General features: G+C 43.5%; 1 protein-coding gene across 2 annotated transcripts in view; it reads right to left on the bottom strand.

Moving 5' to 3' along the window:
• The window catches only part of CPVL (carboxypeptidase vitellogenic like), a 128,861-nt gene that overhangs the window by 70,455 nt on the left and 35,554 nt on the right, over positions 1 to 22,852 (bottom strand). For both annotated transcript variants that reach the window (XM_032304005.1, XM_032304006.1), the window contains exons 4-7: positions 10,461 to 10,575; positions 9,413 to 9,471; positions 7,697 to 7,776; positions 2,805 to 2,871 (exon numbers count right to left, since the gene is read on the bottom strand). In XM_032304005.1, coding sequence (XP_032159896.1) covers positions 2,805 to 2,871; positions 7,697 to 7,776; positions 9,413 to 9,471; positions 10,461 to 10,575 — 321 coding nt within the window. The remainder of the gene's footprint in view (positions 1 to 2,804; positions 2,872 to 7,696; positions 7,777 to 9,412; positions 9,472 to 10,460; positions 10,576 to 22,852) is intronic.

The raw sequence follows: 22,852 nt of genomic DNA, 5'->3' as shown, positions 1-22,852 counted from the left end.
TTATGTCACTTTTAAGCAAAACAGCCTTGACCAACACATCCTTCCTCCTAATTCAAAATCCAGTTTAATGGTCACCCTTCTTCTGTTTGGCCTTTCCTGAGGATCCCACATTGAGAGGTAGCTGTGTGCACTCTCCTTGGGCTATTTGTCTTTATAGCTACTTCTCTGATTGTACTTTTCATTCAGTATTGTATTTCTGGCCAGGCTTTCAGATTTAAGGTAGAGTTAATATCTTATTCATCACTGAATTTCTAATACTTGTCCAAAGCCTCAGATAGGGTAGTCACTCAAAACACATGTGTTGAATTGAATTGGATCCTAACTACTATTTCAGTGAACATAGCACCCTTCAACGAGTTTCTATTACACTTAGAATAAAGTCCACAGTCCGTCATGGGCCTACATGATCTGCCTGCTTCTCCTTATCTCACATCCTTCAACAGTGGCTCCGTGCTTTTCCATGAGCACCCCAAGTCTGTCCTCAATTCAGAGTCTTTGCGTTTGCTACTCCTCTTTCCAAGAAAGCTCTTCTCCAAGATAACTGTAGCTATAGCTCTACTAGATGCTGCATGGGCTCTACCCAATCGTCTCCATATCAGAGAGCCTTTCTCTGACAATCTCAGCCACAATAGCGCCGCCACACTCTATAACCCTCTCACCTGCTTTATCTTTTTTCATGCCACTTATCAATGCCTGATGTGTAGTACATTTTTATTTCCCCACTTACCCCTGTCCTCACCTCTACAATATACAAAGACAGGAAATCGCTTTGTTTTGTTCACGATTGTATATACCTAGCACCTAGGGATTCTGTGTCCTCAAAACAGTGGCTGTTATACATTTTGAAAATAAGCTTACATTTATATGGATGAAAAAAAAAAAGCAAACCCTAAAACTGAAGCCAACCTATGCAAGTGAACCTAACTGTACATTAAATTATAATGTAATCATCCTAGGGGGAAAAATAGAATTAATTCTTGTAACTTTTAAACCTATAGAGAAATGCAGTCTAAAGATAAAAGTAATTATAGCAAAACATATTGAAAGGAACTTGGAGGTTTCCTTGTTAGTAGTGGTTCTGATGTAAAAATCACTGTGCACATGTTGTAGGATTCAGCCAAGAGGTAAATACAGTGATGCTGTTGGGAAACATGGTCCAAAATGTGGGAGAAGGGGTACACAAACACAGAATGGAGAAAGGAAAAAAGAAACTTGTGATGTTGAATTTGAATTATGGGTATCAGTATGATGTCATTCTGTTCCCCAATTCTGCCTACAGAAAAAGTCGAAAAGAAATGGCATCCCAATAGCAATGGGCACACTTAGTGCTCAGATCTTGGTTTTTAAATCCCATCCCCCATTAAAAGGAGCCAGGGTTCCTTGAAGAAATGACTGATTTCAGGGCAAGGGCAGGGAAAATAGAAGACAATTCTAGAGCATAGATTTGTGCCCCAAATCAAGGAAATGCTGAAAGACTAGCTGAGCCCTGTCAAAAAAGACAAGAGTCAGCCTGAAGGGGTTCCCTCTGAGCAAATATGGGACATATGAAAATCAGAAATCATAATAATGGCAAAAAATTTTAACACATCAAACAGAAATAACCAACCAAGGGTCCACACTGAGATTTTTAGAAGTGAATAATACAGAAGAGGAGAGAAAGTTCTTCTCTATAGAAGAATACCAGATGATATCTGTAGAATGATAGATTCTATCTATCTAATGATAGATTCCCCCAAATCTATCATTTTATAACCCCCAGTGGAAGAACTGATTCCAACAGGAGTCATCAATGAATGCTGAAACTACTGGGTGAAAGATATGGGGGGGGCAGATTTGCACATGGTCTCACATTATTTATTAGTTTCAAAAGGAAAAAGGTACCTTTCCAGTGCAGAGGTAGGTGACCAAGTTTATCACTGGACCAAGTAATCAAGTTTATCATTGCCAATGATGAGACAAACAGCTTTTATGTGCCTCCTGATGTGATACAACAGAAGGACACAGCATCATTGATGTAATGCTCTTGCCAAAATCTTCTACTGGGGACGCCTGGGTGGCTCAGTTGGTTAAGCGGCTGCCTTCAGTTCAGGTCATGATCCCAGCATCCTGGGGTCGAGTCCCACATCAGGCTCCTTGCTTGGCAGGGAGTCTGCTTCTCCCTCTGCCTCTAGCCTGCCACTCTGTCTGCCTGTGCTTGTGCTCTGTCTCTCTCTCTCTCTAATAAATAAATAACTTAAAAAAAAAAAAATCTTCTCACTGAATCTAAGCACTGAGTAAAGGATCAAACTCAGAAAATGGGATATTCTACAGGGTACCTGGCCTAGGCTCTTCAAAATCATCAATCTGAATGACAACTACACCCAAAAAGGCAGAGAACAGGACATCTGGATGGCTCAGTCGATTAAGTATCAGCCTTCGGCTCAGGTCATGATCCCAGGATCCTGGGAGTGAGTCCACGTCAGGTTTCCTGCTCAGAGGGGAGCCTGCTTCTCCCTCTGTGCACCACCCCCCATCCTGTGCTCTCTCTGTCTTTCTCAAACAAAAAAAATCATTAGTAAAAAGCAGGGGACTGACACCTTAAACAACCCACTGTGATATACAAAACTTTAGGGAATCCTGGATTTATAATAAAAAATGTTATGGAAAACATTTTGGGACTAAACAGAAATTTTTTAATATGGTATGAATCAATATTAATATGTGTGTGTGTATATTTGTAGACAGAATGCATGAATCACAATGTCATGATGTATTTCAGTCCTGATGATGTTGGCAGCATACAAGAAAACATGACTTCCACTTACCTCTCCAGTGGCATAAAAGTCATTGTTTTTATATTCAGGAAACAACAGGAAAAATTGAACTAATGCACTGCAAAAGAACAACAATAAAAAAAAATCACATGGCATCAGAAGAGCTTAGTGCTATGCTAGCAGATCTAACCCTTTGACAATAGGTTTCTCATCTGAACGAAGATGCTATTAGGCTGTGAGATCCAGTAGGCACTGTATTTGAAGTGTCATGTATGTGACATTCCAGACTGTGGATGGTTAGGAAGTAACTGTGAGCTTACTTTACCCATAAAAGTGAGTCAACACCCCGGGCAGGTTTCCAAATCTCTGGGTTACCAACCTGGACCATCTAGCTGTTGAGGGGACCCCTGAGCAAAGTGATAGGAGCTTTCATCTATTATTATAGCACTTCTTGGAGGAAGTTCCACAAACCTTATGACCCCGTTAACCTGGATTTGTGGCGAACTAATGAGAACCTCACTGGTTTACCAAACTCTTCCTATTGGGGAACCCCGAGCGTTTCTAATGCGGTTCCCCAAATTTCAGCATTTTAATAACCCAAGAACAAAAAAGCTATAAAATGGCCATAGTCTACAAGAAAACCACCAAATGGCCAGATTTGGAAGTAACTGTACAATGGCATCTACACTCAAAAAAACCACACTTTCTAAAGAATGCCAATCACCACTTCAATGAGTTATACTGAAATAGATTTAAACACTCAAGAAACGATTTCATAACAAGCAAGAAAAGGGTAGATTCATGAATGACTTTCTACTTGACCAAAATCTTTCAAAAAGGAAACGAAACCTGCGAAACTTGGATGCTCTATGAGTGTGCTGACCTAGATCACGTTGTCTGAGAAGCTAGGCAGTGCCTTTGTTCCAGCTTCCTGCTGAGGGACTAAAAGCCATGAACTATCCAGCAAAGATGAAAGGCAAGAAGGCCCCGCAAAACCAGGAGGAGGAGAGAGTTCAAGGGTTACAGGGAGGCAAAACTGGGTCATTATAGTCGCCGTGATCCTGGCTGTACTTAATTTTCAAAGGCTCCATAAACATCCACCATTAAAAACCACTGTAGAGCTGTGGTGTGTTTCTGTATTTATTATTTATAGTAACTAAAGTTTTTGTAGCAACTAAATCTGGGAAGCTGTACTATATAGCTTCCATGTTTGTGCTGGCAATATGCTGGCTTCAGCGCGGAGATAAAAATAGGAGTTTATTTTTCACCCTTCCCTCACCAGCCTTCAGGCTAAAAACTACTTCTCTCTCTTCCTGCTAGTTGGAATGGCAATAGACAATTTAATATAGTAAATCTCAATTAAGCCTTATGCTTTAGCTTAAAGCTTGTTTCCTTGGAGAATCTGTTAAAGTTGTCAAGGTTGCCAGCCTTAGCAAATAAAAATACAGGACGTCCAATTAAACTTGAATTTCAGATCCACAACAAATAATGCTTTGGTGTAACTATGACGCAAATATTGCATGGCACACACTTAGAGTAAAAACATTATTCATTATTTATCTGAATTGAACATTTAGCTGGGCGTTCTACATTTCATCTGGCAATCTTAGTTCAAGGAGCTAACCTCTCCGTTGCTTCTAGCTCGAAAACGCCAGAATTTTCTAGCTGACATTACCAAGGCAAGGCCCTCCCTTGAGGAAGTTAAAGTTTTAATTTCACAAGAACATCAGAACAAATATTTGGCTAATCCTAAGAAGCCCTTGGTAGGCCTTTCTTAAATGCAAGTGAAGAATGAAAAAAAGTAAATTTAGTAAGTTGGATTTACATGTGCTATTTGCTTGTTTAACTGTGTTTTAACTCCACAGTGTGTAATCCTTATTCCATGGTGAGGGTTTGCTTAAAAATAAAATCTAGAATAATGCCTACATAAATTTTCAAATTTTGGAAGGAGAGCTGCTCAAATCTGTAATACGTAATATACATGTGCGTGCACGTGCGTATGCATGTGTGCACGCCACGCATTTTTTCAGGCACAAGAGCTAGATGTCCCAGGAAGCAGGCCTCTGCCAGATGATTGTATTTGCTGACCTTGCTAGCACTGTGCCAAGGGCCTTGTCTAATAAGTTGAATGTTAGTCAAAGGCCACCTGGTGGCAAAAAGTTACATTAAAGGACAACAGTAAGAAACTGAGCTTGCAAAGGATGATGACTAGGAAGAAATTCTTCCTCAGATAAATTTTGTAAGAAGGGAAGTTGGTGGGTTCGGGACATGGAAAGTAGATGGAAATGATAATGCACTAGAGAATCCGGTGGGTTCTAATGGAGTTGGAGGCACAATAAATACAGGACGTTCCAAAGAACTGAGGTTAAGACAACCTAAACAAAAGTTCCAGACCAACAAAAGTTAAGCAAGGGGTAGCTTTAGTCACTAACAGTTCAACTGAAATACACACGGTGACAAGAAGTGCGGCCTACGGGTGGCCATGCTCCCATTCATTCCGTACCTAGTATGGCTGGGCCCTGATCTGCTCTGCCTGCGCCACTCACACAGTGTTCTCATTTAATATGCGAAATTTGTGTCATAGTCATTGTTACCAAGCTTCGTTTAGCAACTGATACTATTTCCTATACAGACCAATAGGTGGAACTGAACGATACTATCATTTCTATCTGCTGCTAAGAAACTAATACTAATTTCAGGTATGCCACTCGATGGTAAGCACCAGAATGAGGACTACGGGGCTGGCTGACCACGCTGTTACCGGCACCAGGAAGGGCATCTCGCACAGCGCAGGCAATCAATAAACACTGGCAGAAGGAGAATGGCCCCAGATAGTACACTCCAAATCAGTTACTAAATTCAGTATTCTTTAGTACATTTATTTATTTATTTATTTATCACCTAAACCAGAGGGGCATTGTGGCCTAACAGCATATTCCAAATACCAAAACAATTGAATATTTAAACATGTTGTTAGTAAAAAATAAAAAATAAGCTTTACTTCCAAACACAAAGAAAAGCAGCCTTAGTGTGAATGTCAAATGCCTCTTTAGTAGGAATCTACTCCTTACAGCCTTGGACTATTAATAGTCAAAAGGAATGGAATTTTCAGGGAGGAGGAAAAAAAAAAAAGAAAGATGGTTTTCAAAGGGAGAAAAAGAAGGTCCTCTCTTTAAACCTGTAGTAACCCGTTTATAGGTTTCAAAGCAACCTTCTTATTCCAAACACCCATCTGGAGAGCTGGAGAGAAGAATGTAGTCACAAAGGGAAACAAATAGTGTAAACTATAAAGGAAACAGCTGAAATCAGTTTTCTGCACTGCCCTTGATTAGCTATTTTCCAGTTCTAAGGGCCTGAAGCAAAAAGAACTGAAATGGCTATAAACAATGGATGCTTTGAAATAGGTTCTCTTTACATGTCATGCAAGAAGAGATGTACCACATGTCAGCAGTAAATATCCACATGGAGGGTCAACGGGAAGTTGGGACCATCTCTGGGGGAGGGGAAGGAGAGACAGAAAAGGAAGGGCAGGGTTGCCTGCTCTGGCTTGGCGGGGACTGGAGCATTTCTTCCCCACAGAACCTCCGCCCTCTGGGTGTTTGCTAGTTAAACAACTGAACTTGTTTAGATTTAAACCTAAAGAGGGTCTGAGGGGGTGGGGAGGAATTGGGGGGGTGGGCAGCGAGAAGTAGGTTTCCTATCTGTAAAATGAGAGCACACGGTCACAGCTCATGGTGCTGGAGTAAACTCGTTAAGGACAGTCATCAAGATCATGTCTCTCTAAGGCAACAGGAGGTGCCTGAGCTAGGGGGACAGGAGGAGGAGCCCATGTGGAAATATGGCTAATCTGTTCCCAGACCCACTGCACCTGGAAGCAAAAGTGTAGGGTCCTAGCCCTTCTCCCGGAAACTGAGTGGAAGTGTTAAAATAAGAAGACATAGGACAAATGAAAGTGTAGAAAACAGCCACCATATTGTTTTCTGGGTCAGTAAGGAAGAGAGAGAGAACTATTTCCAGAGGAAAGACCAAGGTCCCCTTTCCTCTGTCCCCCAGCCATCTGCCTTAGGGAGAAAGAAAAATAAAACAGAAAACTTTTGTCAGAGTTCAAAAAACCCTGACTTCTATTAGATTCACTTTCACTTTAGGGATTCACTGGGTTTGCTCACTATGGTAGTGATCTGAAAGAATTCAGGACTTGATCTCTAGTAATAATTTACAGACTTGGAAAAACAGAACAGTCACTTACTTTAAAAAAAAAGTACTAAAAATAGCTGTAATGAATGTGAGTAAGAAAAAGAAGAAACTATATGGACTTTGACCATTGTTTATTACAACTTTGTTTTCCTTCCATTTTTTTCTTCTTTTTAGTAGAAGAATAATTTTATTAAGATAAAGGAAAAAAGTAAGAGACTAGCTAGGAAGCTGAGCTTTCAGCCTGGGAGTCATGAAGGAGAAGCAAGGGGAAAACTATATTTGAAGGCCTCAGAGAGAAACAAAAGAAGCAAGCAAGCATCTGAGAAGATGTTTCCAGGCAAATGCGAAGTTAAAATGCAAGACGAAAAGCAAGCAAAAATCCTCTTGGGCATCTGGCTGAAAGGTCTGAAAATAATCTTTGAAGAATTCTGCTCTGTTTCTATTGTTTCTTCAAGGCGATTTTTACAAAATTACTATCATGCCTTAGGATTCCAGCCTTCCTTGTCATCTTCTCTGCTGGCCATGTGCACAATTATCAGTGATAAGTTAACAAAGGGGAAAATAGACCATGGGTGTGCATGCCTGTGAGTAGGTGTGAACTTCTCACGTGAAGGTATTCTTAAAATGTCTTGAAGAATTAGACCACAAGGACCAATCAGTAATACTTACACTATTGGATGGATTTCCCTATGAAAATAGAAAAATTTTTGGTCTTAAGAAGGTCAAGAGGGAACCAGGTCTCCTTTTACCTGTATAAATTCCGGGCGACATCATCCTCATTGACTGCATATCCCTGGGGGTCGTCAGTGAAACTGAAGCCTGTGCCCACCTGAAGGTGAAATGAATATGCAGGTGTGACACAGAAGCACAAGCCTCAGAGCCCTCCGGGAGACACCCCACAGGAAGGAAATCAACCTTATTCCAGATGCCAAGCCTCTGACCTTGGATTTTTGCCTCTAGCCTGTGTGCCTTTAGCCACCCTCACAGAAGGATGCTGCATTTCACCTTTTCCCCTTCCCCTCCTCTAAGCCCAGATGAAATCTCAGCATGGGGCACCTGGGTGGCTTAGTCGGTTGAGCGTCCAACTCTTGGTTTCGGCTCAGGTTGTGATCATGGGATCATGAGATCAAGACCCATTGTCAGGCTCTGTGCTCAGTGAAGTGTCTGTTTAGGAGGCTCTCTCTCCCTCTCCCTCTGCCCCTCCACCACCCCTCCATCTTGCTCTCTTTCTCTTAAAAAAAAAAAAAAAAATAGTACAAAACTCTACCCTGGGGTCAGTGGCTGAGCTGTCCTGTTTCTACCATGGGGACCCTGCCAGATGTTGATTTAAGGGGGAGGAATTCACCGTTCCTGGCCCCCATCACAGTATCAAAAGGACCAAAATTGTCTCCTCTCTGAAACCTGGAGAGTGCTTTGCTTTGTCCTAACAAGAAGGAACTCTCTAGGCTAGAGATAAAAGAGAGAGAGAGAGTTTTGATTTTTCATTGGTGAGAACCATGGCCACTAAGTCCCTTCACCTTCAGTTGGTAGGTTTTAAAATAAAGATTAGTTTTAAACTAGTATTTCCTAATACCTAGAAATTCCTAGACAGCTAAGTTGTAAAATTAAGAAGAAACTACCACTGATTTTGTGTTAATAGTTTGTATAAGGGATGTATAAGTATTTTTGTTTTTGTTTTCCCAAAACGCACAAGGCAACAGGACACTTCATTCAACTTGTGAAATATAAACATGCAGTTATAGACTAGGAAAGAGGTTGTCAAACTTGGTGCAAAAGGTGGGTAAATGGCTACGTTGGACTCCTTTTTCTCCCTATTTATCTGTTTTCTCTTTGAACCATGTGGGAAGTGAGAGAAATCAGAGAAATTAGGGGGTAAAGATACTCCTGCAGCAGAAGCTGACCCTAAAGTTACTCTCCTATTTTGATGTTTATTGGAATCAACTTCTGAAGAACTTCTGAGAATTCCACTTCTGTTCGGAGATGAGGCTCACTGTGCTAAATGAGACAGACGAGTTTTTGACTTTTTAAATCTACAACTCTGTTGGAAAGATTAGGAATTCTAATACTATATATAATACTATATAATGACCCACAATATGGGAAAGCCATAGCATCAATGGAAAGAAATTAATCCCTTATCGTGGATGGTTGAATGTACTGAACAGGACATTTTGTAAGATTAAAAATGAGACGAGAAAAGGTAGCAAGCAAAATTCCCAAACTAAGATTTAAGTTAGAAAAACTAAATCCCAACGATGTGTTTTAATAGATTAAATTCTATTTCAAAAGCAAAAAAAAAAAAAAAAAAAAAAACAAAAAAAAAAAAAAAAAACAAAAAGAAAAACAAACAAACAAAAACAACCCTAAATCTCCATCCCCCCACCCATTTCTTAAATGTATTTTGTAAAAAGAAAAAAGACAGGAGAGGCCCACATTGACATTTCATAAGGCCATCAGATACTCACTGGATTGTCAACGTAAAGCATGGAAAGTGTGGTGGTCCAAGGAAAGTCTCTGGGACGCACTAGCAAAACAGAGAAGAGGTTTGAGACTGGGTCTTCAACAAGGCACCCCACCTAGGGCACAGTTTTGCTCAGGAGCCAAACAAGCCCACCTGTGCCCATCCTATCAATGAACTCCCGGTGTCCCTCTGACATTGCTTCCTACTCTCACAGTGGGGAACAGACACTAGTACCTTTTCCTTCTCCTCTCATCGTCTTTCCTTTTCCTGAACCCAGAGTGTTTCTACATCCTTTTCTAGGATGAAGTTTGGAAACAAGACCCTGTGCAGCTGGTTCTGTGGAAAAACTCATCAACAATATATAATATAAACCCATCTGTCTGATCCAATCAACCCTTCTTAACATCTAATCCTTCTGAATCCTCTTCCTCCTGGCCAATACCAAAGAGAACAACTCCAAAAGAACTGGCAGACATGCCTTGTATACCTGAATCACAGGATGGGTCACCCTCCAAATTCTGACCCAGGAAAAGTAAACCTTCTCCCCCACCCCCCCCAAAAATGAGATGGAGGTAAACTGGGGTGACAGCCAGCTGTGGCTCCTCCGCTCCTTCCTCTGGCCCCGCCCCCACCCACAGCATCTTGCTTCCAGGATAGCTGATCATTTATGCGACTGAACCCTACAGTGTTCAGTCTGTGTGAGTAATTAGGGATATAAATCTACCCATTGGTCTCATGCAAAAGAGCTCACCCAAAGAGTAATAGAAACCAACTTTTTTCACAAGCCCCGATTGCTTGAGTCGGCAGCAGACTGCAGGAAAATAGCTTAGAACTTATCACCCAAATTTCAAGGGAGAAAGCAGCCCAGCCAGGACACTCACCCTGATGGCTCCTACTTCTTAGATAGACATCGCCAGAGAGCTATGCTTTTGTCATCTAAAACTATTATGCTCTTCCTTGTGGTTCCAAGCACACCTGGAGTTTTTCTGGAGCAGATATAAGGTTCAGGTGAAAACCTCTCCATAGGAAAACAGAGTCCAGGCAATACTTACAGGTCAGGTTGCTTGTGACAAAATAAGGCCCGTGTTCCACAAAGAGTCCAAACATGGATGAACCTCCGGGCCCTCCCTGTAGCCAGAGGGCCACTGGAGCAACCTCGGGGTCTACCTAAAGGGGTCAAAGAAGCCAGTGACCACAGAGTACTAAGCAAAAGAATACACTCAGGCAAACTTAACCAGATCCTGCATCGTTCGCTGCCTCGCCCGTATCTCCCAAAGCCTTCCCAGACCCCAGTGACTGCTCTCCCTCACAAGCAAAGTACTGCTCATCTCTTGCCTTGAGTTAGTATTTGCCGCATAATGCCAGTATCTATTTGGCTCAGTTCAGTCTTTTCCTGCTAAGAGCCAGGAAACCCACCGAATATAGAAGCTTTGCCTTTGTATGCCCCTTTTATACAGCCTAGGGCATGCTTGTATTTTTTTTAGCTGTTTCAACTTGCATTGGACCAACATATTCCCACAGAGGCACAGCAAAGAATCCTTCCTCCTCAGTGATGGTCTACTCGTTTCACCGGGAGCCCAGAGGGCTTTTCTGACTGGATTCACTAAAAGGATATTCACAAGGACAGCAGCCATTTCCTTCAACACGAGGGACCCGCGAAGAAGTGCACAGGCCTGGAGCAGTTTAGCCAATGCAAACAGCTGCAACAAAACCCCAGGCAAGGTGCAAACTGATTGAGCAGACAGGAAAGAAGTAAGAAAGAAAAGGTCATTGGCAGGGTTGGGATGACAAAAATGAGCTTTTGGCAGTAGAGTCAATACCATCAACCTCCATGCCGGAGGTTCTTTACTTTTTTCTTATTTCTTTATATATTTATTGAGCACCTCGTATGGGTCGAACAGCATGCTGGAAGTAGCTACTTAGCAGGGCAGTGAGTGAAACAAACAAATAAAACCCCACTTGATCTCTTCCAGCTTACGTTTTCATGGGAAATATAGATCGTAAGTAAAGGAACAAACCCGATGATTAAGAATTGTAGAAAAGAAATAAAGGTGATGTTAAGGGAGTGGGTGAGGGGGTGCCTGGGAGGCTCAGTGGGTGCCTTCAGCTCAGATCATAATCTCAGTCAGGGGTCCTGGGATTGAGCCCCACATCAGGCTCCTTGCTCAGTGGGGAGCCTGTTTCCCCTTCTGCCTGCTGCTCCCCCTGCTTGTGCTCTCTCTCTCTTTTACAAATAAATAAAATACTTTAAAAAAGAGAGAGAGAGAGGGTGAGGGCAGAAAAGAATAGTGCTTCTTTGAAATGCAAGTCATCATGGAAGGACTCAGTGAGACCCTGAGCTGATTGAGACCTGAGTTCTAGGACCATCCAGCCATGAGAGGAGCCAGGGAATGACGCCACAGGCAGAGGGACACGGGAGGGGAAAATCCTCACCACAGAAGAGAGCTGGGTGTGAGAGCAGTGAACGACACGCTAGCTGGTCCTCAGTGAGTCCTCCAGGGCCATCTGGAAGGAGCTCAAAGTGGCTACGGAGAGGCTCACAGTTGGATGTGACAGCGAGCACTCACTGGGTGTCGTGGCTCATTGGATGTTCAGTCAGCCGTGCTTAGCAAGCAAGGATCTCACTGCTTCAGCTCAGAAGGAAATGCTGCAACCCCTTGCTTAGCCGAGCCCCACAGACACCAAACGGTGCTTCATCCAAAGGTCTGAGTGGCCTAGGTGCGTCCACATGGACGATGTGAGAAGGTGTGGGCAGAGGCAGACGGACTCAAGGGGAGGCAATCTGGGACACCATCGCCAAGCACCTCGGAGAAGAGCCGAGCACAGGGTGCTAGCCGTGAGAACAGATGGGGAGAAGGATTTCTCTTCTCCAGTCACCAGAAGTCTGATATAGTCCTTGAGCAGCTTCAGAAAGGGGATAAGGGGGCCTTGCAGAAAGAGGGGTGGTGGTAAGACCAGCTGTAAGCTTGACAGGAGCCTCTCTATGGGGGGGCTACCTTGGGGTCCATTCTCTAGCATCAAGGAATTAAATGAGATAACATTTGTAAAGCCCTTGGAACAATGCCTAGTGTCTGATAAAGGCTCAATAATTGTTAGCAATTATTACAGTTAAACAAACAGGTAGAAAACGTAGGAGCCCAGAGTCGGACTGGGAACTCAGAAAGGAACTCTTAAGAGTTAGCCTGGTATAACGGATAAGTGTGTGAGCCCTTTGCCCCAAACTGGATTTAAATCCGGGCTTTATTGTCCACCAGCTGTGTGGCTTTAAGCAAATTGTGTAAGCTCTCTGAACCTCAGTTTCCTCATCTGTAAAACAGGGGTCAATAACAGTACTTATGAAAAAAAAAATAATGGTACTTATGCCATTGGGTTGATGGGAGGACTCAAATCTACTCTTCCAAGTGTAGTGAGTGACACAGAGAGCGTGTTCTGCACACGTTAGCTATTTCTATAATAAACACTATGAATTTATAGATGCTTTTAATGTAAACGATCTACAAATGAGAGAAGAGGAAAAAGGGGTTGTTGGGTGTTTTTCCTTGCTCCTTTGGCTGGTATCTTCCTGCTTGGTTTTTCACTAGTTAGACCCCTTGCCACAAGGGTCACAAATGTCCATCAAGAATTCAAGAGAACTAGGGACTTGTATAATTTGAAGCAGGAAATACCATGATCATAGGCAGCTTTCTAAGGCTGCTGCGGGGGAGGAAGGGTTTGCTCTGGATTTTTAGCCACACAGATTCTGGTTCTACTTGGCCACAAAACAGCTGTGGGATCACGGCCCTCCAGTCCTTCCAGTCCAGTTTCCTTATCCATCAAATGGCAACAAGGCCCACCTCACAGGCCTGAGGAACTGCATCATGAAAAGATACTGCAGACTCTGCTGGGCTGAATAAATAGAACCAGCTCCACCCTAACCTGCCTGACCCCCACCATGGGGCTTTGTTTGAATCGGTGATTTTTAGCTTCCCTCAGACCCTCCAACTCGCTCTTCAATACCAAGCACTAGGACGACCTTCCACTTGTATCCCTGCAACAGGGGAGCGTGGTAGAGGTGGAGAAGCAACGGATCTCAACGAGATCCGTTCCAGCCTCCCCAGGGACGTGAGATACAGGGAGTCCACCCAGGCCAATGGACGCCCAGTCTCCACTTCCTTCCCAATGCGCACAGGAGCTTCTGGAAGCCACGGTGTGGTACATGTGAGCCAGTGGTTCTCAATCTTGGCCAGCCAATAAAGGAGCTTTGTAAAAAACTGCTGCCTAGGCCCAAAGCCCAGTGATTTGAAATCAACTGGTCTGGGGTGAGGCAGGCATGGACGTTTTTGAAAGCCCCCCATGTGGTTCTGAGGTGGAAGCAGGGATGAGAATCTGTGAGGGCAAAGGAAGTTTGTCCTCCCGGGTGCCCGGGGCCCTCTGGTCTCTGCCCTATCCTCCCCCCTCACTTTTCATGTCCCTTCCTGTGACCTGGCACAATGATGGGACCTCTGGGCTCTCAGAAAAATAGTCTGACCCTGAGAGGCCACACTACAAAGTGAAGTCAAACGCATCGGTGCCAAACATCTTTATTATGCAACTTTGAAGTACCCGACACTGCATTCTTGGAATGCTTCAATAATAAGCGATCAGCACACACACCTTCAACCTCAGCTGACCTTGCTCCTCAAATGTACTTTCCTCAAGGAGGTGAATGAGCTCAACAACCCCTAAAGAAGCCCTTTTTTCAAGAAAATGCCATGCACACATCTTTCTACGTTGATACACCCACTAACCTGTGAAGGAATACTGCCCTTATTTGGAATGAAATGCAAAAGTCAGATGCTGGAAAATACAGGTTTACATACTCAGTGCTAAAATCCCAAGAGTTAGTTTTACCACAGAACATAGACTTCTGTCATATGAAATGACATCCTGTTGTCATACATAAAATAATAACTACATCAGTAGTACTGGCATAAAGTTATTATGTGCTAATTCACAGGGTGATCCCTTTAGTTCTCAATTGTCAGAATGCAGCCCTCTCTTGCTCTCCACCCCCAAGTTAGGAAAGAAAAGAAGTAAATGAAGACATTCTGAACAAAACCACATTGCAAAACTTCAGCTCAAATGAAGTAAGAAACAATTGGTCTAATTCGTTTATAGATTTACAAAGGCCAGGGCTTTCGAAGTATTTATTATTTTGAAGCTGTAATTCAAGAGTGTATGGAACAAGAGAAAAAGGGCATTTATTTTTGCCAAAAGTTTTAGAAATTTTCCTTAAAACTTGTCATGTTATTATTCTTAACTAATAGGTTTTTTTAAGATTTTATTTATTTATTTGGCAGACAGAGATCACAAGTAGGCAGAGAAGCAGGCAGAGAGACAGGGAAGCAGACTCCCTGCTGAGCAGAGAGCCCCATGTGGGGCTCGATCCCAGGACCCCGGGATCATGACCTGAGCTGAACGCAGAGGCTCAACCCACTGAGCCACCTAGGCGCCCCATTAACTAATAGTTTTTTAAAGGAGGTATTAAAAAAATCCCTGTTACTCCACTGATCATGGCCCTAGAAATGATCATGGAGAGGCTTAATCTTCCAGATTTTTCTCTAACCCCCCAACACATACATATATAAATATTTTGTAGATGTCATATATGCCATGTGTGTAAATACCTTTTTTTTTCCTGAAAATAGGACCTGGCCATATGTAATATCCTACATTTGCTAGAGTCACTTGGTATGTTACGAAAATCTTTTCATAACAGTACATATGATCATTTTATGAAACAGTGTGGCATTCTGAATTTACCACAACCTATTAACACATACAACCTACAACACTGAAAGGCACTGTTCAGAGGCTGGGGATGCGGACCAGCTCCCACTCATAGACAAGTAGGATACTCAATGGTGAAAAGCATGGATTCATGCACCAGACTGCCAAGGTTTGAATTCTAACTACCTTAATTTACAGCTGTGTGTCCTTGGGAAAGTTGCTTAACTTCTCTGCATCTCAGTGTCCTCTGTTTGAAAATAATAATGCCTATGTTATATGGCTGTGGTACAGTTTCAAAGAGTTAATATATGCACAGCACTTAGAACAGTGCCTGGTACATCTATTTAAATGTTAGCTCTGATTATTTCTCTAGTGAGGTTGGAAGATGGGTAATAAGTAAGTAATTAAATAAGTGGGTGATGTGAGAGAGCAAGGGAAAGTCATTAGACCAACACTTATAGGCGGCATCTGGTGAGGGGCTAACATTTGAGCTAAGACCTGAAAGATGAGTGATCCCCTACTGATAAGCATTTATACATTTAACTAAAAAGAAAACAAAGTCTGTTAATGTTCTTATAGGTCCAAGCAGTGTAGTAAGACCTGAGGATGAAGAAGGGACAAAGAGGGGCGCCTGGGTGGCTCAGTGGGTTAAAGCCTCTGCCTTTGGCTCGGGTCATGATCTCAGGGTCCTGGGATTGAGCCCCGCATTGAGCCCCGCATTGAGCCCCGCATGGAGCCCCACATCAGGCTCTCTGCTCGGCAGGGGGCCTGCTTCCCCCTCCCCCTCTGCCTCCTCCTCTACCTACTTGTAAAAAAAAAAAAAAAAAAAGAAGAAGGGATAAAGAAATTCTAAATATAAGAGAAAGGCCACGGAGAGTCATACATAGTTAAGTGAGAAGTCTCTCTACCAACAGAAGAGTGTGGGCATACAGGTCCCACAAACCTGCACCTTTTGTTGGTGAGCAAGAAATCAGGGTTTTGCCTCAGAAGCCCTTGAAATTCTCCTGGTGACCCCTGGTGGCCAATTCATGAACTTGGACACTCTTTCCTCAGGGTCTTCCAGAATGTGAAGTCCCAAAGGAAGCAGGATATTTATTTAGTTTTTCAGAATCCCTACAGATGGAAGTTTCACAATGTCTCACATTAGCATGTCCCAATTTTTATTCATAATGATGGTGAACATATCTACCCTATGTCTTAATCGATTCTCAGTCCAAGTAAGTCAAACTCGTTCATTTGGTTTGGCGTTCTATACATAAAAGGAGTCTTAGAAACACCCAGTTTCGGCCCCCCCGGGTGGCTCAGTCATCAAGCGTCTGTCTTTGGCTCAGATCAGAACCCCAGGGTCCTGGGATTGAGCCCGTTTCTCCCTCTGCCACTCTCCCTGCTTATGTTCCCTCTCACACACTCTCTCTCTCTCAAATAAATAAAATCTTAAAAACAAAACAAAAACAAAAACAAAAAAACACCCAGTTTCTTCTTTCCTCCTTGCTTCTAAGTGAGCACAAAGGAATCTATGTGAACACTAATGAAAGCAAACCGTCCTGCCCTATTTCTCCCCATGCAGACATGCTCTCCATGGATGGTGTCCCATAGTGCTGGGTCCTCCTTTTCACCCTGCTCCTCATCAAACCATACCCACCTTCCATTCTGTCCTCCCAATCTCTCCCCTGTATTTCCTGGTAGAGATAACCTTCTACTCAAGCTTTACACATATCCCTGAAAGCAGTAAGTTCCTGGAAGTGGCACTAAAGGCTTGCCAATTTTGGTACTCTGCAGTAACTTGATTGCATTTATACAGAGGACAAACTGGAGTGACCCTAAGGCATCAAGTATCTCAGCAAGTATTAGGGCAACATTGCCTGCCAACACACAGGGCCAGGTACATATTCTAGCCACCCCCACTCTCCCCCTGACCCACCCCATACTTTGTAAGAGAAAACAGCAACTGAACCACTAACAGATCCAAATCAATGATACTGCTTAAGATGAGAAGTGCAATTAGTAAATTAATTAAAGCTCCCTTCACACTTCTATATGCAGAGGCTGATCATTTGCTTGGTTTAAGTAATGTGTTCTGTCCTAATTGAAGTCATTAGTACCCCATGTAAATGTCTTGAAATTCCCCCAAGTAGGTTTGAATGGACTCCCATTTTGCCACACAGATCCCAGGTCAGTTGATACTTAAGCGCTACGCTAATGGTTTAATCAAAGCAGGGTTTTGTTATTTATTTATTTATTTATTTATTTAGGGTTCTGTTATTTAAAGCAACTGGTTTTGTGACTAGAATTGTTAACTAGCTAACTAGTAACATTTAAGTTCTACACATATATACAACCTGCTTAAGACTAATGTGTTTTTTGAGCTTTACTTACAGTGGTTGGTGCTGACTTCTTGCTATATCTTCCTTTACTTTGACTGTTGCCCCTGCACCGTCACACGGAAAACGAACTCTCCCAAACACTTTTTCTGTTCTGAGTCCTTACATCACTACCAAGCTCACACTGACTCTCCTTGAGCTTGGAATCATCTCACCAGTCTGAGCCAACTTACACTCCACCAGCATCTTCTCTACCTTTCTCCTTCCTAACCTTTGTCCTTGGCTCCCATTCCTTCATGAGGTAGTTATGACTTCTCTATTGGTGCCTCCTGCCAGAAAGGTGGGATTTAGAATGAAGTGGGGTGTGGGATGGTTATTAGATAAAGGCAGGCCTGACTTTCCCATTCTTGATGCAAACAGAGAAGTGGCTAGAGAAGTTACTCACTCTCTTCTCCATGTGAAATTAGGCACATAAAAGTTTCTCCAGTTCGAATACTTCTATGGATGGAATGATCCATAATTTATCATTTTTAGCTGCTTTCTTCTTGTTTGGTCTCAACAACCTTCTATTTTTCCAGCTCTCTGATGCCATAAGTACAATAATAGTAAAGAGAAGATAAACTGTGCAAGTCCGAAGACACATGCCTGTGACCTCCAAATCTTTGCTCTACGACTAATGGGTCTGCAGCCTTTTGGGGCAGACATATTTTAAGAGATCCGTTCAGACCACACCCCTTCTCTAAGAATGGACTTTGTTTCCCATTACCCATGTTTATATCACATGAAACTGCACTCTCAGCTTTTAGCTGGTTGGACTAAGAAAGAACACCTGACCCCAAGTAGGGCAGTCACATCTGCCCTGAGCAGAAGTGCTATTTGATGTCTGTTGATTGCAAGGTTCGAGGACAGGTAAAGCGAGAAACTGTAGGGTAGCCATCTTCCTCCAGATACCTGGAGAAACAAAGCACGTTGATCTGCCAAAACAGCAGAAGGAAGCAGAGATGAGCAATCCTCCGGTCTTGGACAGAATAAGTCAGAGACAGAAAGACTGGCTGCTGGGGCTCCTGATGCCTTTCCAGTTGACCCCACTTTCTGCCTTTGGTGTCTCTGGGCGGGAGAGAAGGATTTAGAATGGCTTGGCTAGGGATGGCTGGGTGGCTCAGTTGGTTAAGCATCTAACTCTTGATTTCAACTCAAGTCATGATCTCAGGGTCATGAGATCAAGCCCATGCCCTGCATGGAGCTTGCTTAAGATTCTCTCTCTCCCTCTCCTCGGCCCCCACTCCCTACCACAAACACATAGTCACTCTAATTAATTAATTAATTAAAATAAAGAATGGGTTGGCTCTATTAATTGAGATCCAATCAGAAGACAGAAGCCACATAGTAATTTTAATTTTTAAATTTTCCCATCTTTAAATTAGTTATTATTATTATTTTTTTACATGATATCTTTGACCTTTAATTGTGTTACAAGTTCCAGTATAGGTCCTGGTCCCCATCCACCATGGGCATCCCATCCACTCACTGCTGGGCAAAAGTGGGGATGTAATGCCAGAGGCGGTTTAGGGAACTTAGGGAACCAGCTCCCTGGAAAGTATAGGGTGTACTGGGATATATGGCATCCATGTTGAGGGAGCTGCAGCCGGGTGGTCACTGGGACAGAACCAGGACTGTAAGCTTGCTGAGGGTCTTCATGGTCTGGGAGCCCAGCCAGAGCAGGGCACTCGTGGATGTCCCTCCACACACACTGCTGATAGACGGGACAGCAGGGCCAAGAGAAAGCACAAGGCAGGACAAGGGAACTGGAAGAGAAGCCAACGTCCTCCTGCAGTGTCCCTCCAGCACCCTCTACTGACAAAGCTTAATATCATGCTTGCTATGCAGAAAAAATATTCTGTAGCTGTTACCTTGGAGCAAGTAAAAGGATAGAATTTGGAGCTAGTTCCAGTGGTCAGAAGATATCACAGTCACAGCCCAGAAGTACATAGAAGAGGCTCTAGTAGTTATTTAATGCTATACAGCATGTGGCTTAAAATAACAGGAATCAATCCTTCTCCCGTGCTTTCGGTGGGTCAGGAATTTGGGGATGTCTGGTTGGATGGTTCTGGCTCAGGGTGTCTCATGAAATTACAGTTAAGGTATCAGCCAGGACTGTAGTCCTCTGACTGGGCTGGATGAACATCGTCCAACGTTGGTGCTGTCTGGTGGGAGAGGACTTTCTCTCCCTAGGGATATGCCCACGCGGTTGTGTCAGTGTCCTCCCAAGGCCTCTGGCTTCCCCCAGCGTGAGTGATCCAAGAGACCAAGGCAGAAGTACCCTGCCCTTGAGAGTAGCCTTGGAAGTCACCCACCATCGCTTCTTCTATAGTGCATTGCTCACTCGGGCCAGCCTTGATTCAATATGGCAGAAGCCTGTCTAGATACCAAGGTCACTCTTGGAGTCTGCCTACCTCACCCTGTCCCAGCCTTGCTGACTCCTCAATATGATATTGATCTTCCTCAGTCACCAGATACTCAAATTCCAGGAATCCTAGCCACTCTCTTGGCCTGAGGAGCAAGATGGGGCCCTTAGCAGAGGGGCATAGGCCTAACTCTCAAGGTCTCTGGTTTGGGTTCCATAATATTTGAGGCAGACTATCCAACAAATCACCTATATTCCCATATCTACGAGACAAATTCAAATACAGGGTATCTTTCTCCAGAGGGAAGAATTCTAATTGTAAAAAGAATAATCTCTACACCTTTCTATCTTCTTAAATTTGGAAAACCCCAGTGTCACTTTGTAATTTCTTTACCCAGTAGCAATGAATCCACACGCTTTGCCGGCATTCGGCGACTTCCGATTTGGAATGGCCTCCTGGTCTCTGCCTCTTTAATCTCCCACATCGTGACTGGTTTAGTTCTGCTCAGTATTTGTATTAATAACAGGAAAACTAATAATGATAAACACGATGATAATGAGATAATAGCAATAGAAGTTCTACTTACTACGTGTCAGGTGCCAATCTGAGGCTTTCCCACATTCTCTCATTTGTCTCAAAACTTTTGTCAAGACAGTATCCGAGCCTCACATTTGGCACACGGAAGCCAAGGATTTAGACAAACTTGACTAACTCAAGAGCTATAATGTTAATGATGCAATCTAGCACCATGAGAAAACCATGGCCAGTTTTCTCAGGATCAACGTACAATGATCAAGAACAAAGCTTTCTCCATCGGAGGCCTAGTTTTAAATCCAGGTTCTGCCAATTTCTAGTTGGGCCGTTGGGGGCTAATTATTTAATCTCTATAGTCCTCTTCATCTATTAAACAAGGATAATAATTCCTTCTTCATGTGGTTATTATAAGGATTAAACAAGAAAATGCACAGTGCTTAGCACATAGTCAATGTTCAATTAACAACAGTCATTAAAATTGTGACATTTTTATTGGCTTCATTATACTTCTTATCCCATGAAATAAAATGCCTGTTATTTCTCTTGCATATTGTGTCCCCACTGCACACCAATTGCCAGCTCTAGAATCCATTACACACTGATCTGTATACAATAACAGGGGAGTCTTGCAGAAATAACAGGAAGACAAAACTAATTTGAGAAACAGCATCCCCCCCACCCCCGCCAAAATATTCAGAGGATATGACAAGGTGGCATCCTTCCTGGATCTCTTATTTTCTCTACCTTCAATTTTTGTAAAGGGTCATTTCTCTCCTGATGATAATCTCAGCTGCTTCCCCGTGGCAGGAAATGAACTAATCTTTCTGCCAAATAAAAGGAACTCTTCCCCCGTCTGGGTGATCTGATCACCGCTTCTCCTTCTCATTTGCTTTCTCTACTTCCCCTCAAATGGCCTGTTTCATTATTTACAGCCCTGGGCTTGGCAAGAATGGTTGCTCTGGGGCCCTGGATGCCAGTGCTGCTTGGGGGCTCCCTGGGTAAGGAGGGCTCAGAACCGTCTATCCTGGCTGCCCCATGCTGACAGTTGTCAGGGTACCATCTTTTCAGCCTGCCTGTTTCTCCCCTGAAGCTGAGCCTGTCACTTCCAATAGAACACACTGTCCTCGAGCATCTTCTTTCCTGATGCCACAGCCTCGAGTTTATGTCTTCTGGGATCATCTTAGAGCATGTTTCGGGCTATAGTCCTGGGCCCCAAAGAGCATCACATGGCCAGGGGATGCAGAGGTAGGTCTTCAGTTAATTAAGCGGAGGTGGGGGCAGGGGAAAACCCCAGCAGCCCTGTCACTGTTTAATGCAGTGAGAGCTTGGATATCAGTCTGGCAACCAGAAGAGGGCACAGAATCTAAGCCCATTTCCCTGACTGGCTTTCCAGTCCTGCTGCACCACCCACGTTCTAGAGGAAACCATACCCCTGCTCAGAGGCAAGAGAAGAAATGATTTGAGTCTTTGTTTTGTTTTCATTCGACCACTTCCCTCACCATTAATTCCTGTTTTCATAAATCTGGGTTATTACTATTGGAGTTTTAACATACAGAAGACAATGGGGAACTTCTTGGTATCAGAAACAGCCACTGAAGCAGAAGAGAAAGTAGGAAGTGGGATTTCTTGAGGTTCAGGGAGTCAGAGAGCTCAGGGGAGACGGAGCCCCAGCAGGCCTTAGAGGAACATCGAGCAGGATGGAGAAAGCTGACCCCATAGGCCACATTAGGCCCATGTTCCAGTCCTCGCTCAGATGGGTGCATGGGACAATACACCACCCCCTTGTGTACCAGTTTAGCTGAAGGAGATGTTTTTCTCGGGATAAAGGGATGTGGATCACTTTGGGTCCAGGAGCACTAAAAACAGGACAGTGGCCTGTAGGCTGGAACCAGGGCTTCTCAGGTATAGTCCACCCGGTAATTCTATAACTTGCTGGCCTCTCCCACTTTACAAGTCAGAGTCTCTGGAGGGAATTTGGAGATAATTCTTATACACAATAAACTGTGAGACTCACTGAGAGAGAATATATCAAGAATCACAAATCTAGACAAATTCTTCAGGTATCCATTTGGCACAGAATCAGGGCCCTCCTTCCAAAGGGGTCCACATCCAAATCCCCAGATTCTGTGAATAGGTTAAGCCACATGGTGACTGGGAATTAAGGTAGCTGACAGGATCTGGGGTCACTAGTCAACTGACCTTATGATATGGAGATTACCCTGGGTTATCCAGTAGACCCAATGCTATCACGAGGGTCCTTAGATGTAAAAGAGGGCAGCAGAGGACAAGAGCCAGAGAAGGTCACATGAACGTGCCATCGGCCAGGGTGACGCCATGTGAGGAGTGAGCCTGCTTGCCAGTGCAGGCTGTGAAGATGGAGGAAGGAGCCACAAGGCGAGGAGTGTGAGCAGCCTCTAGATAATGCAAAAGGCAAGG

This window comes from Mustela erminea, chromosome 11, assembly GCF_009829155.1.
Source record: "Mustela erminea isolate mMusErm1 chromosome 11, mMusErm1.Pri, whole genome shotgun sequence".
Lineage (NCBI taxonomy): Eukaryota > Metazoa > Chordata > Mammalia > Carnivora > Mustelidae > Mustela > Mustela erminea.
Note: the sequence above shows the minus strand (reverse complement) of the source record. Positions and strands in the feature narration are given on the sequence as shown.